Here is a 12,289-nt window from a genome sequence, read left to right on the forward strand (position 1 = left end):
GTAATCACCACAATTATTGATTCAGTTCTTGGGTGTTAATTCCACCTGATGGCTGGGGGACTGGCTGGCTGGTACAGAGGTTATAATCTGATCACTGCATGGATTTAAGCTCTGCCAGGGGAGGTTTAGGTTGGATATTAGGGAAAAAATCTTTACAGAGAAGGTGCTCAGACATTGGAATGGGCTGCCCAGGGAGGGGGTGGATTCTCCATCCCTGGAGGTTTTTAAGAAGAGATTGAATGTGGCACTCAGTGCCATGGGCTGGGAACCACAGTGGCAGTGGATCAAGGGTTGGACTGGATGATCTCAGAGGTTCCTTTCCAGCCTGGATGATTCTGTAATCTGAAGGAGACAAATAGTGCAAAGGGCAGTGGCACAGCCTTGCACAAGGGGGGTTCCCAGTATTACCAGAGTGGGGACAAGCCCACAGGAGGGCAGAATTCTGGCTTGCGAGGCAGAGCTTCCTCCACTCTTCCCTATTATCCTTACAGAGTCCAGCTGCTCATCCTGCAGCTTTTTTGTCTCTTTAACTATTCCCTTTAATGGTTCCGTTTGCACAGGGAGATGCCCCTGTGGGATGAGGGAGGGTGGTGTAATGGTGTAGTGGGATGTGTAACATCCCATTGAGTAGAAATTTTACAAAATGTGTAAGGTCAGCTGTGTCCATTTAGATGCACTGGCAACAAGAAGTTTTCAGGCCTTTTGAAAGCTGTCAAGAAGGCAATGAAGGTCACTGCTTGTGACTTCAGGAATTCAGAGCTGACAAGGCTTGGCCAGGGTTCTCATGACAGGAAACCCCTGGTGTGACCTGGAACCTGCTGAGCCCACTGTGCTGGTACCACTTCAAACACCCGTTGAGTGGCAGGGTCGTGTCCCCCACCTCTCATACAAGCCACAAGCAAGAACCAAAGTAAACAGGAGTTTTCTGAGTGAGTAGGTAACAGTGTTAACCTTGTTCCAGAGCAGAAATACCCCAGCTGATAACTAAAATTAAGCTGCTCAGCAGGGGAGCCGCTGTGATCACAAGGGTGAGTGTTGGCAGGTAAGGTTACCTCTGCAAGCAGAGTTTCCTCATCCATCTGAGATGCTCTTCTTTGTGCTCTGCCTGGGTGTTTTAGAAACACAGATGACTGCATTGTGTCTGTAAAGCCACAGATCAATAATACTTGTGCTGCCCACAGATAGGGGGTAGAGGAATACCAGAACATTCATTTTCTGTCTGTTTCCCACTAGTTAATAGGCATTCTTTTTCAACTGAATAATGTGTAATTTTTTTCTTTACACAGGTTGTAATCCTTGGCAAACATTCTAGAGGCTATCACTACATGCTAGCAAACCTGGTAAGAATTTTTCTTCATTACAAATGTTCAAGGGTAATATATTCTTTTCAGGTTGTGGCAATTTTAATCAGCAAAAGAGGAAACGCTTGGATGAGTTCTTGGATTTTGAGAAGTTTCTTCAGTGAATGCTAGAACTGTTAAGCTATAGTTATTTGTACACAGTTACCATCTCTTTTTTGTCTAAGAATCTCATAGCCTCTACTAATTTTAAAGTAATAATTTAATTATGTTTTTCACTAATTGGTATCCTCATAAATAAGACTCTTGGTAACTGTAATCTTGTGTGTCACACATTTGAAATTTAAACACTTCAGGAAAAATTACTGTAGGATATTTTTGAAAAAAGTAGGTGGTGAAAAGCTGCAAATTAGAGCAATTCCTTCAAAGAAACCAGGCAGGCTGTTTAGCTGTTCTTTTGTATTTCAGAGTGTTGGGTTGTGCCTATGTGTTGACCTGCCAGGACAAGGCAGTATTTTTTAATCTCTATCAGAGCCTCTTCTGGATACTAGAATTCACTCTCAGAGATGTTTATGATGCCATCTGCTAGAGTTCTTTAGATAAAGTATTACATTGTGATTGCTTTTGCAGCAAGACTAGGTTTTGGTGTCTGTGCCTCCTGTGAGTGGAAAAATACTTTTTTTTTTCAAAACTCCCACTTTCAAGTTAGCAATTCCACTTTGAAGAAATTTCTCTATATCTATGTTTTGGTGTATTTAAAGCAGGAAAACAATTTTTAAAATACCCTTATTTAGTATAAGTACTGCATGACTGTAAAGTGTGTCATTTTGCATTAGAAGAAGCAGTCATGATCTCAGTGTGCATAGCAATGCTGGGCTTCTTAGTCTGGGATGCCTTTTAGTGTGTGTAACCATTGACATTCAGCTAAACATGACTGCAATCAAGTCATTCCTAGCAGAAAGATGCCTATTTACTATTCCAGGTATAAATAACAACAGAGTGGGAGAGAATCATAGTGTTATGTTTGCAAGAGAAATGTTCAGTAATGCTGTGATGGAGAACTGCCTGGCAAGAGGTGTGACTGTCTCCTGGATAGAATATTTGAAGCTGACAAGAGGGAAAGTAATCAGGTTTTTTTACTGCTACACTTACAACGGGTAAAACTGAGGCTTTGGCTGGCAATGATTCTTGTTTTCTGCACGTGTCTTCCCAGGGTTTCACTGACATTGTTCTGGAGAGAGTAATGCATGGAGGTGCCAATGTTACTGGGTTCCAGATTGTTAATAATGAAAACCCAATGGTTCAACAGTTTCTACAACGCTGGGTGAGGCTGGATGAAAGAGAATTTCCTGAAGCCAAGAACTCACCATTAAAGGTATTTATTTTACCAGTGATGGAGTTGCTTTTAGCAATTCTTTTTGGGGTTTTGACCCCATGTATGTACATGTGTATGATAGAGTTCCCTGATTAGAGTATGTTGCAATATTCACTGCCTTTCCAGAAGAGAAAAAGAGGGGTTAGCTGGCACCATGGTGGGAGTTCCTCAGAGGCAAAGGCTTGGTCTTGCAAATCCTTTGATTGTGCCCCAGATATAGAAAACTGAAGTTCTTGTCTTGGAGCTGGAGCTAGCATGGTTAGTTCTTAGTCCATTTTAATAGTAAGAGAGAATTTCCTGTGCAAAATAAAACTGCTCTAGATTTACTGAGGAGCCACTGCCACCTCCTTGTCACTGCCCTCATAATCTAACCCCATATATTGCACCACTGTCCTTCACTTAAACACTCTGGGTGTGATATCTGCAACCAGTACAATTTTCCAAATGTTTTTTTCAATGAGTCCCAGGCTCACCAAAGCTGTCATAAGTTGGGTGAACTAAAGGCTGCTGTTAAAGGACTCACAGCCTGTTCATACCTCCCTCAGATTTTTTTTTTTTTTCTGCTTCAGCATCTCTAGAGCAGAGGGGGATTCTATTCACTGTAGCATATTTTTGAATAAAGTAAGTGGTGAAAAGCTGCAAATTAGAGCAATTCCTTCAAGGAAACCAGCCAGGCTGTTTAGCTGTTCTTTTGTATTTCAGAGTGTTGGGTTGTGCCTGTGGACGTGTTGACCTTCCAGGACAAGGCAGTATGTTTATAGTATGTTAAAGGAGTGCTTTAAAGATACTCTGTCAAGTGATGGAAGCCATAAAAACTTCTGGGACCACTGCTTATTTTTAATACTCTTATTAGTTTCTTTCTTTTTCTTGCTGTTTTGGTGGGGCCTGTTCTCCCTGCTCAGTTTGGGAGGGACGTGTGATGATTTGGTATGAACAGACATCAAATACAGAATTACTCCAATAAACTGGAGTAATGGCTTGATATCAGTAAAAAAAAATTCAGGGAACATAAAGTACTATCTAGGAAGGAAAAATCTAGTCCAATGCAGTGCTTCTTATTAGTTTCTTTCTTTTTCTTCCTGTTTTGGTGGGGCCTGTTCTCTATCACCAGATTGCATAGGAGAATAAAACCTGGGACAAGAGGTGGGTGAGAGGAACTTAAATTCTGTCACTCCAACAAATCCAGTCCTCCACATTGTTTGTGCTGTCTCAGGGAAACCAAAGCTGTCCCAAAGCCACAGCCAGGATGAGACAGTCCATGTATTGCCTGCTCAGTTTGGGAGGGACACGTGATGATTTGGTATGAACAGACATCAAATACAGAATTACTCCAATAAACTGGAGTAATGGCTTGATATCAGTAAAAAAAAAAATCAGGGAACATAAAGTGCTATCTAGGAAAGAAAAATTTAGTCCAATGCAGTGCCTGAGCAGAGGTGTTAGCACTGTGTTGGTGAGGGACTACAGACAGAACAGGAACCAGGTAGGACGTTCTGCAGCCAGAAGGCCAATGCCATTTGAGAAATCCCTTTCCATCCCTGGGAAAATGTGATTTCTTTGGGGTAGGAAAATTGTCTTAATCCCATGCCATCCCACAGGAAGCAGAAAAGGCACACAGAAGCCCCCAAAACTGTGATTACTGTATTGTTCCCTGTCAATTAGGACCCTAAGCCTGCTTTCTAGAGCTTCCCAGCAGTGATGCAGAAGTGAAGATAATTATCACAGTAATCTTCAAAGCTCTGAAATATATGAAGTTAACCTGGGTAGATTTTATTCCACTTGAAAGCAATTTACCTCGAGGGAAAAATTACTCTCCCTCCTTTTAAAAAAGAATCTTAAGAATATGGTACAACCACATAGATTATATTACCTTTCCACAAATGTACTGCTCATTATAGAAATATGCATGGTATTTGTCAATCAGACAAAAAGCATACTTAAAAATTTATGTACAATAGTTTTGGTTAGAAAATAAAATTGCCTAGAGATTAAAGCCCTGATGTTTAATTTATTCTGTATTTTATCAGCCTTTCCCTTCTCTCTCTCTTTTTTTTTTTCTTTGCATGCTCATGCATTTATAAGTAGAATTCAAATAAAGTAGAAAATTAGATAGCTCTCTTGGCATGACTTGGAAGGGACTGCTTTAAGGTTACTGACAATCGATGCAGCCTGCTGAAAAAAATCCTCAGCATGTAAGTTTTATGTAGTGCTAGGCTGGACAGCTGCTACAGGATTTTTGTAATACCAAAACAAATACTGTACAATTCCTATCTGGTGCTGTATTTTGTGGAGTATGAGCTATAAACCTTTGTTAATTTACTGAGAGAGGAGAGGGTGATCTCTGCAAAGCATCACAGGAAAAGGTGAAGGTGAGCAGGAGAAGAGTGGCTGTACCTGGGGACAGTCAGATCAGGAACCACCCCACACATGCACAGTAAGATGTCATTTAAAACTTGGATTTCCACCTTCCCTAAGTAGGAAGACCTGGGCAGCAGGTCTGCTGGCACTAAAACCAGCCTAAGGTTCTTTGGCAGCCAGAACCTCTACCCTATCACACAAAGAAGGGCAGATGCACCACTACTTCAAGATTATTTTTTTTATTCACTTAGAAAACACTGTGGAAATAGAAAGGGTGAGTTGCAAGGGGTTTGAAGTCTGGTCTGACACACTGAGCCCAGTGAGCTGCTCCTATTATGTAGGTGTTTAAATGGTTCCCTGCACACAGACCTTTTAGTTCTAGGAGTGCTGTAATGCTGGTGCAAACTAGGGATGTCATGCATGCAAAATGTGGACCAGTCTAGGAGAGAAGAGCTTTCAGAGAAACACAAAAATGTGGAAAATCTGTGGAAAAAACACCTCAGTGACATTTCATACTTAATGTGTAGCATTGGGGGCTACACCAGGTAAGTACAGCAAGCAGTGGATGAAGTTGACAGGAAGATGAGCAATTATTTAAGGACTCTGGGGTTTTCCTGAAGAGTTGCTGCTACTCAGATTTACCATGGATTAAGAGAAGACAGATGGGGAATTACCAAGAAGATGTGATGCCTAAAATGTATTTTGTGATTACTTGTTTGTATAGCTGTCTTCAAAGAAAAGTAATCTGATCTGTTCCTTGCCACAGATGCTACCTAATCAGGATTGTGGTCCAAACAGAAATGATTTATGTTAATTTCAATTCAAAACTGTTTTGGCAGTCTTGCTAAAAACAAAAAGAATACTCCAGGCAAAAGCCACATATGTGCTGCTCTCTGCTATTGCTAGCAGTATGGGCCAACATGGAATTACAGACTTCTGAAGTGACCTCACTTAGATGAGCAAGCTTCCAAATAAGTTTATACTTTATGCAACTATAAACTGGTTTTGTTTGGTATGTGCTAGACAAAATGAAAATATTTTTTATTTGTTCTTTGAAGCAGATGGAATTGTTAAACTCCATGAAGCACCTGCGGCAAGACAGAGCAAGCAACAGGGCTTGTGAGCATTATTCTCCTATCAGTATTTTAACAAAAGAGTAGACTTGATAAACCTTGGGCATTTCTAAGACTGCAGTTTGTTACCATATATTTTTATTTCCATCAATTTTAGTATACATCTGCACTGACCCATGATGCAGTCCTAGTCATAGCAGAGGCTTTTCGTTACCTCCGAAGACAGCGTGTGGATGTCTCCAGGAGAGGCAGTGCTGGAGACTGCCTGGCTAACCCTGCAGTACCCTGGAGCCAAGGAATTGATATAGAAAGAGCACTGAAAATGGTAAGGGCAAACATACAGGCTAATGAAGATGAATATTCCCCAATAGCAGCAATTCTGCTGCAACCAAGCTTGCGTCCTACTCCGTGTACACGGAGTTTCTGTACTCACACAAACAGCTGCAGCTTCTCAGGGAAAAAGAAAGAAAAGACAAAAAAAAAAAAAAAAGAAAGAAAAAACAGAGTTCGTAAGAAACTCCAAAGGATGACTAAAATCTAAAATATATTCAATAGAGAGCAAGCCATAGCAAGTCAGCTCTTTGGCCAAAACCACATCCCTCTGGCAGCAGTGCAGCAGCTGCCTGCTTGTCCATGACAAGCACCTACAATCTGGCTCCCCCATAAAAACCCAAGCTCCCCCTGACTGCAGGCAGGAACCAGTTTGCAAATGAATATACTGAATATTCTAAAGTCAGGCTGAGGCTGCAAATCTGAACTGAACTGGGTCCTTAGCATGTGTATTGTAAATTTTGCAGGGATGTGTGTATTGGTGAACTTCAGCACGTTATGCAGTGCTGAGAATTTGCCAGTAAAAAAAGTCAACTTAGGTTGGTTCAAAGCAGTGGAAAAAATGTTGTTGGTCATAGCAATACTGCTGGGTTTCAGCACCAGCCTGGAACTTGACACAGTTTAGCCTCCAAGCAGTTCTGATTCTTGGCATAACTTTCCACTCAGCTGCTTACCTTCTGCATGGCCTGGTTTGTATCCCCAGACACTAGTTATTGCTTGGGATCCAACCTCCCTTATGTCTCAAATGTTGATTTTTAACACTTTTTAGCTGATTTTTGTGTTAAAGCAAGTGACAGCAGAAAAAATTGGACATAATTTTCATAGTTATGAGTCATGAATATGGTCTGCTTTTGATCTGGCTCAAATAACTCTAATAAAAAGCTGTTAGAATTATTTTAACGCAGACACAGAACTTGAGTCAGATCAGAATTAAGCCCATGTTAGGTGTAAACACATCCTAGATGAGCAAGGCCTTTGTACACTTAGCTTAGTAATTGCTTTTTCCCAATTACCAAATTGGAAGGATTATATCAGAAGGTTATAATGATTATAGGAGGTTATATTCAGATTATATCATTTTTAAGAGTGAGAGGGATGATTCAGTCTGACATTGCCAGAGCTCTTTTTATGCCATTATGTCACTTCCTAAAAAAATGTCCTCACTGCACATTCACTAATGTACCATTACACACTTTTGAAGAGAAGTTAATTAAATTCAACCTTCACAACAGTTAAAGTATTTGTACTGGCCATTTGAACTTAATTACAAGCAAAGCATAAAACTCCTCAGAATGAGGCACAAGGTGTTCATGTCAACTAAGAAGACCAACACTGCTCCAGGAATCTTCCTTATTTGGGAGAATTGATTTTGGAAATATAATTTAGAAGATATACAAAGTCAAAGTCATTTTTGGTAAAAAAAATGCAGACATTTGACTTTCAGCTGGTTGCCTTGTATTGCTTTAGCTATTCAAAGTCAGCTAAGTTTATATAAACCTCCAACAAGTGCTCCCCAAGATACTCCCACACTGCCTTCCAGACTCCATCCTCTCCATCACACTCTCTTGCTATTCAGTGATCTTGAATCCTTGCTTGGGAAAAAAAAAAACAGCTTTGATTTAACAATGTTTCCTCCCCACTTTGTAGAAAAAACTCACAAAAGAAGTTTTTTTCCAAGACATACTTGAAATATCTTGTGCCAGCAGAAGCTTCATTGCCATACTATAGTCATCCTGCTGGCAAAGGGGAAATAGGCATTGTGTGAGTCTGCTTCCCTAAAATCTTGAAAACTGTGCATATTTGTATCTCTGAAGCTGATTCTTCATCAGGTCAGTGGCAGAGGCTTTACCTGAACAGATCTGGGCAGTTATATTTGCAGCTGTCTCTCTGTGCTGCCACTGGAAGCGTTCTGAGTCCTGGTGAGTTTTCCTGCATTGGTGCAGCTGGATTTTTTAAAAGTGCTGAGTTTTCCCACTGAAGATGGAAACAAATTAAATTTGAAGTCTAAAGGTGTCAAGTGCACAATGCTGTGCATGATTAAATTCCTGTACACATCAGGTTGAAGCCTGGAACAAGCTCTGCTCAGACATGCAGTCACTGCTGTGCTAAGGTAGCCAGAGAGTTTCCAGCAAGAGCCAAGAGCAGGGACAGCAGCTCAAGCCTGGCTTCAAATTATGTGTCAGCTACCCTACAAATACATTTTCTCAGTCCACAGTTGGTAAGACCTCCTAGGGGTAAATTTGGCTTTCAAAGTCCCATTCACCTCTCTAACTTTCTGGTGGCAGCAATAACTCATGTATTCTTCTGAACCCCTGAAATGATTATGTAAGCTGTTTCAAGAAGGGTTCAAATACATTCACTGATTAAAGAAAAAAAAAATTACACTCCTTATATGTTGGTCTGAATTTGGCTCTCTGGATAATTTGGAGTTCAAGGCAATCTCACTGTTTTTTTGTAGCCTTGTCCACCGTAACAAGTTGGATCCCACCATCTCTAAATTACAAACAGCAGATCAATCACCAGCCTGGAACAGTTTCCTTTTGACTCATCTTCCATCACCTCTTCCTGTAACTCCTACAGCATTTTGCTAAATATTAAAGCTAATTTACCCCTACTGAAGTTTCAGACTGTTACCCTGGCTGCCTGAGATGACAGCGTGTTGGTGTCGATAAGTGATAAATGGAAATATCTCACCCTTTCATACAGGAAAATAAGAAAAAAATTTTCTTTGAAACAAAGTACTTTATACTTCCCCTTTTAATGATTCATCTGAATGATGTAGGTAAGGATAATGACTTACTGTCTATCCACCCATCCATCCAGATTGAGCCCAGAACTCCATAAGCAGTAGAGAAAATTGTCTGTGCTCGTTCCGAGACGACATTAATTTCTTTCTCCTAATCTGGGACTGATCTTAAAATAAAGCACTTCCCAGAATGAGCAAGGACGTGGGATTCTGGTCCATGCTGCAAATCACTCTGTACCATATCATGAGGGTTTTAATGACACTGAATTGTTGCATGGCTGTGCTGATACTCCAGGCTGCATCAGGGAACTTGGTGTGACTGAGCATGGTAGAATCAGTCTTTCTTAGATATATGTGCAGGGTTAATTTCATTTAAATGCAGCTTGGTCTGTGGTAGGGATTCATCAGCTGAGTATTAACTAACAAAGAACATGCACAGCTGAAACTGAGAGAATTGGGATTGGTTTTTTTATGAAGACTATAACTGGCTGTGTCAAAAGCACTGCAAGTCTCTTAATATAGATAGAAGTTGTACTAGAGCTAGTGGGTTCCTGCAAAATGTAACAGAAAGAAAGATAAAATGAATGTTTTATTAAAATGCTTTTTTCTGTTCATTCCCTTAAGGTGCAAGTTCAAGGAATGACAGGGAACATCCAGTTTGACACCTATGGGAGGAGAACAAATTACACAATTGATGTGTATGAAATGAAAGCTGCTGGATCACGGAAGGTGAGTTTCCAGACAGATATCCAGGTTTCACAGCTTCACAAATATTTATCCCAACAAACTAATGAAACTCAGAAATACCACACAGGTTCTGTAATAACAAGGCCCTGAGGAAACCCCATCTTCTGGTTGTCTTTCCTATCCCAGGATTTTTGTTCTCTTCTGTTCCTGGACCCAACCACTCACCCTGCTTGATATCTTCATTGGTTTCCATGTCAGCTTCAGACCCAACTTTTTCCATTAAAACCCTTCTGGAGCTTTTCCACTGCCAAGCTTAATACCTTTAGTCATGGTCCTCTGCTCAGCCCTATCTCCTAAATTCCTCTCCATCTTCCCCTTCCTCTCCTTAGCAGGCCTGGGAGCCACAGTGAAGCTTGAGCCAGTGTCTTTTAGAAAACTCTGAAATTAACAGAAAATGAGATTGGTTGTAATTAGGATTTGCTGCTCATTCTCTTATCTCCTAAATAAAGTATAGAGCCTAAGTGAGAGAATAGCCTAGATCTCTGTTAAAAAAGAATTTTAGGGCAGATTTTTGAAAATAATTAGGTAGACAGGGTCTCGAGAGCATCAAGAGAAGAGGCAGTGTGGCTGAGGCACATAAATCCCCCTGATTTCACCTGGCAAGAGGTCTCTAACCTGCTAAGCCAACACTGAGACTCCTTAGACTCTCGTGCACGTATTTGACAAATAACAAAATACCCCTGGATATGGCCCAGCCATTCAGATGGGTTTAGAGAGCAGACAAAAGTGTAATTTCTGTGCTGTGCAGAAATACAAAAAGCAGGGTAATAACATAGTGTAGCTGCAGCACCATGAAGGTCAGCACAAGCTGAAAAATAATCACCTCGTGCTCACAGAGGGGTTTGCATCCCATACTGAAGATAATCCTGCTGTGCCTGTGTTGCTTGCCATGGCTGAGCATCCTCTCTAATCTCAGGCATGTCTGTGGGGACTGTGTTCACTGTCTGAACTGCAGCAAAACATGGACAAAAAGTGCAAAATAGAAGAAGTGTGCTCAGAGTGCAGTTTATTTTCATCTCTATAATGTATTCTTACAATGTGGATGCATGGGAATTTTTCCCACAGGCACCATGACAATGAGAACTTAGGGAGAATTTTATATTTATTTTCACTTAGATTTGGCTTGTGGTTTTTTGCATGTGGGCTTGTGAAGGTTGCTTCTTTAACAGAAAGAAAGCTAATGTAGTCCTTTAATGGCAAAAATATTCCAGGAATAAGTGTTACAACTGTTTTGACAGTTCCTATCACAAGGTCATGCACCAGAGTCCTTGTAAACATATGGAATAAGTTGCCAATCTCCATTCTTCCAGGCTGGTTATTGGAATGAGTATGAAAGATTTGTGCCAGCATTAGATCTGCTGCCCTCTAATGACACTTCATCTGTGGAGAACAGAACCATAGTGGTCACCACCATCTTGGTAAGTTTGATGTTCTTAGTGTGTGTTTGTGTTTAGAAAATAAGACACGTGGCTCCTGAGGGGTGTGAGACACCGTGCCAGGAGGCAATGTTCAATTCTGTGTGACTTCAAGTGACTGAAAAGTTCAGGATCTTCCAGAGATGTCCTGACCCAGGAAATTTCTATGGGTGTCAAGACAGGAGGAGCTCCCTGAGCAAAACATTGCTGCTTTTCAGACACTTGAACTCTGAGGCAGTGCCTCTCATAAGTGAAGTTGTTACTTGTCAATGACAGCAGGATTTGGCTTTCCTGCTGGAGGGTCAAATCTCCCCCCCCCTTCACTCAGGTAAAGCTCCTGTAAACTCAAGCCCTGTGGACTGAGTAAGGGTGGCAGAATGAAGGCTGTAGAGAACTGAAACTGCTCTGGCACTGGGTGAAAAGCAACCTAGATCCCTGCAGTTCCAGAGGAGTAAAACTCTTCCTGAGCCTCCCAAACAGCAGCACCTGTGCCGGCCCCAGTGCCTCTACCAGATGTGCTCTGGACAGTATTGGTTGTGACTTTTATGCCTTGTTTTGATTCTCCTAAGCATGAGCCAATTTTCTGATATTTGTTGAAGCATTGTGGTTTTTATTTCAATGGATTTAGCAAGATACAATCAGTGTTTCAGCTAGAATTTTCCAAGAAGGCTAAGGGAATTTACTGACAAAAATTGATGCTGAAAATTTTAGCCCAGCTTCCCTTAGGCTGCTTTGAAAATATCTCCATCAGTGCCCCGTTCTAGGCTATTGGGGCCTTAGGAAATTGTTTTGATGGTGCAGATGTTGGATATGTCAGTACTTTAAACACTAAAACCAGAATTATTACTACAGTGATGCTAACTGACTGTCTGATCAGGCCTAATCCTCCAAACAAAAGTGTGGTTTTGTTAAAGTGGAAAAGTCCTATTGTCTTCAATGGGTCTGTA

The 12,289-nt window shown here is 41.0% G+C and overlaps 1 protein-coding gene across 5 annotated transcripts in view; it reads left to right on the forward strand.

The window, feature by feature from the left end:
* GRIA3 (glutamate ionotropic receptor AMPA type subunit 3) overlaps positions 1-12,289 on the forward strand; it is a 145,862-nt gene that overhangs the window by 79,186 nt on the left and 54,387 nt on the right. For all 5 annotated transcript variants that reach the window (XM_071757473.1, XM_071757474.1, XM_071757472.1 and 2 more), the window contains exons 5-9: positions 1,287-1,340; positions 2,512-2,673; positions 6,262-6,429; positions 9,805-9,909; positions 11,238-11,345. In XM_071757473.1, coding sequence (XP_071613574.1) covers positions 1,287-1,340; positions 2,512-2,673; positions 6,262-6,429; positions 9,805-9,909; positions 11,238-11,345 — 597 coding nt within the window. The remainder of the gene's footprint in view (positions 1-1,286; positions 1,341-2,511; positions 2,674-6,261; positions 6,430-9,804; positions 9,910-11,237; positions 11,346-12,289) is intronic.

Source organism: Heliangelus exortis, chromosome 14, assembly GCF_036169615.1.
Source record: "Heliangelus exortis chromosome 14, bHelExo1.hap1, whole genome shotgun sequence".
NCBI lineage: Eukaryota > Metazoa > Chordata > Aves > Apodiformes > Trochilidae > Heliangelus > Heliangelus exortis.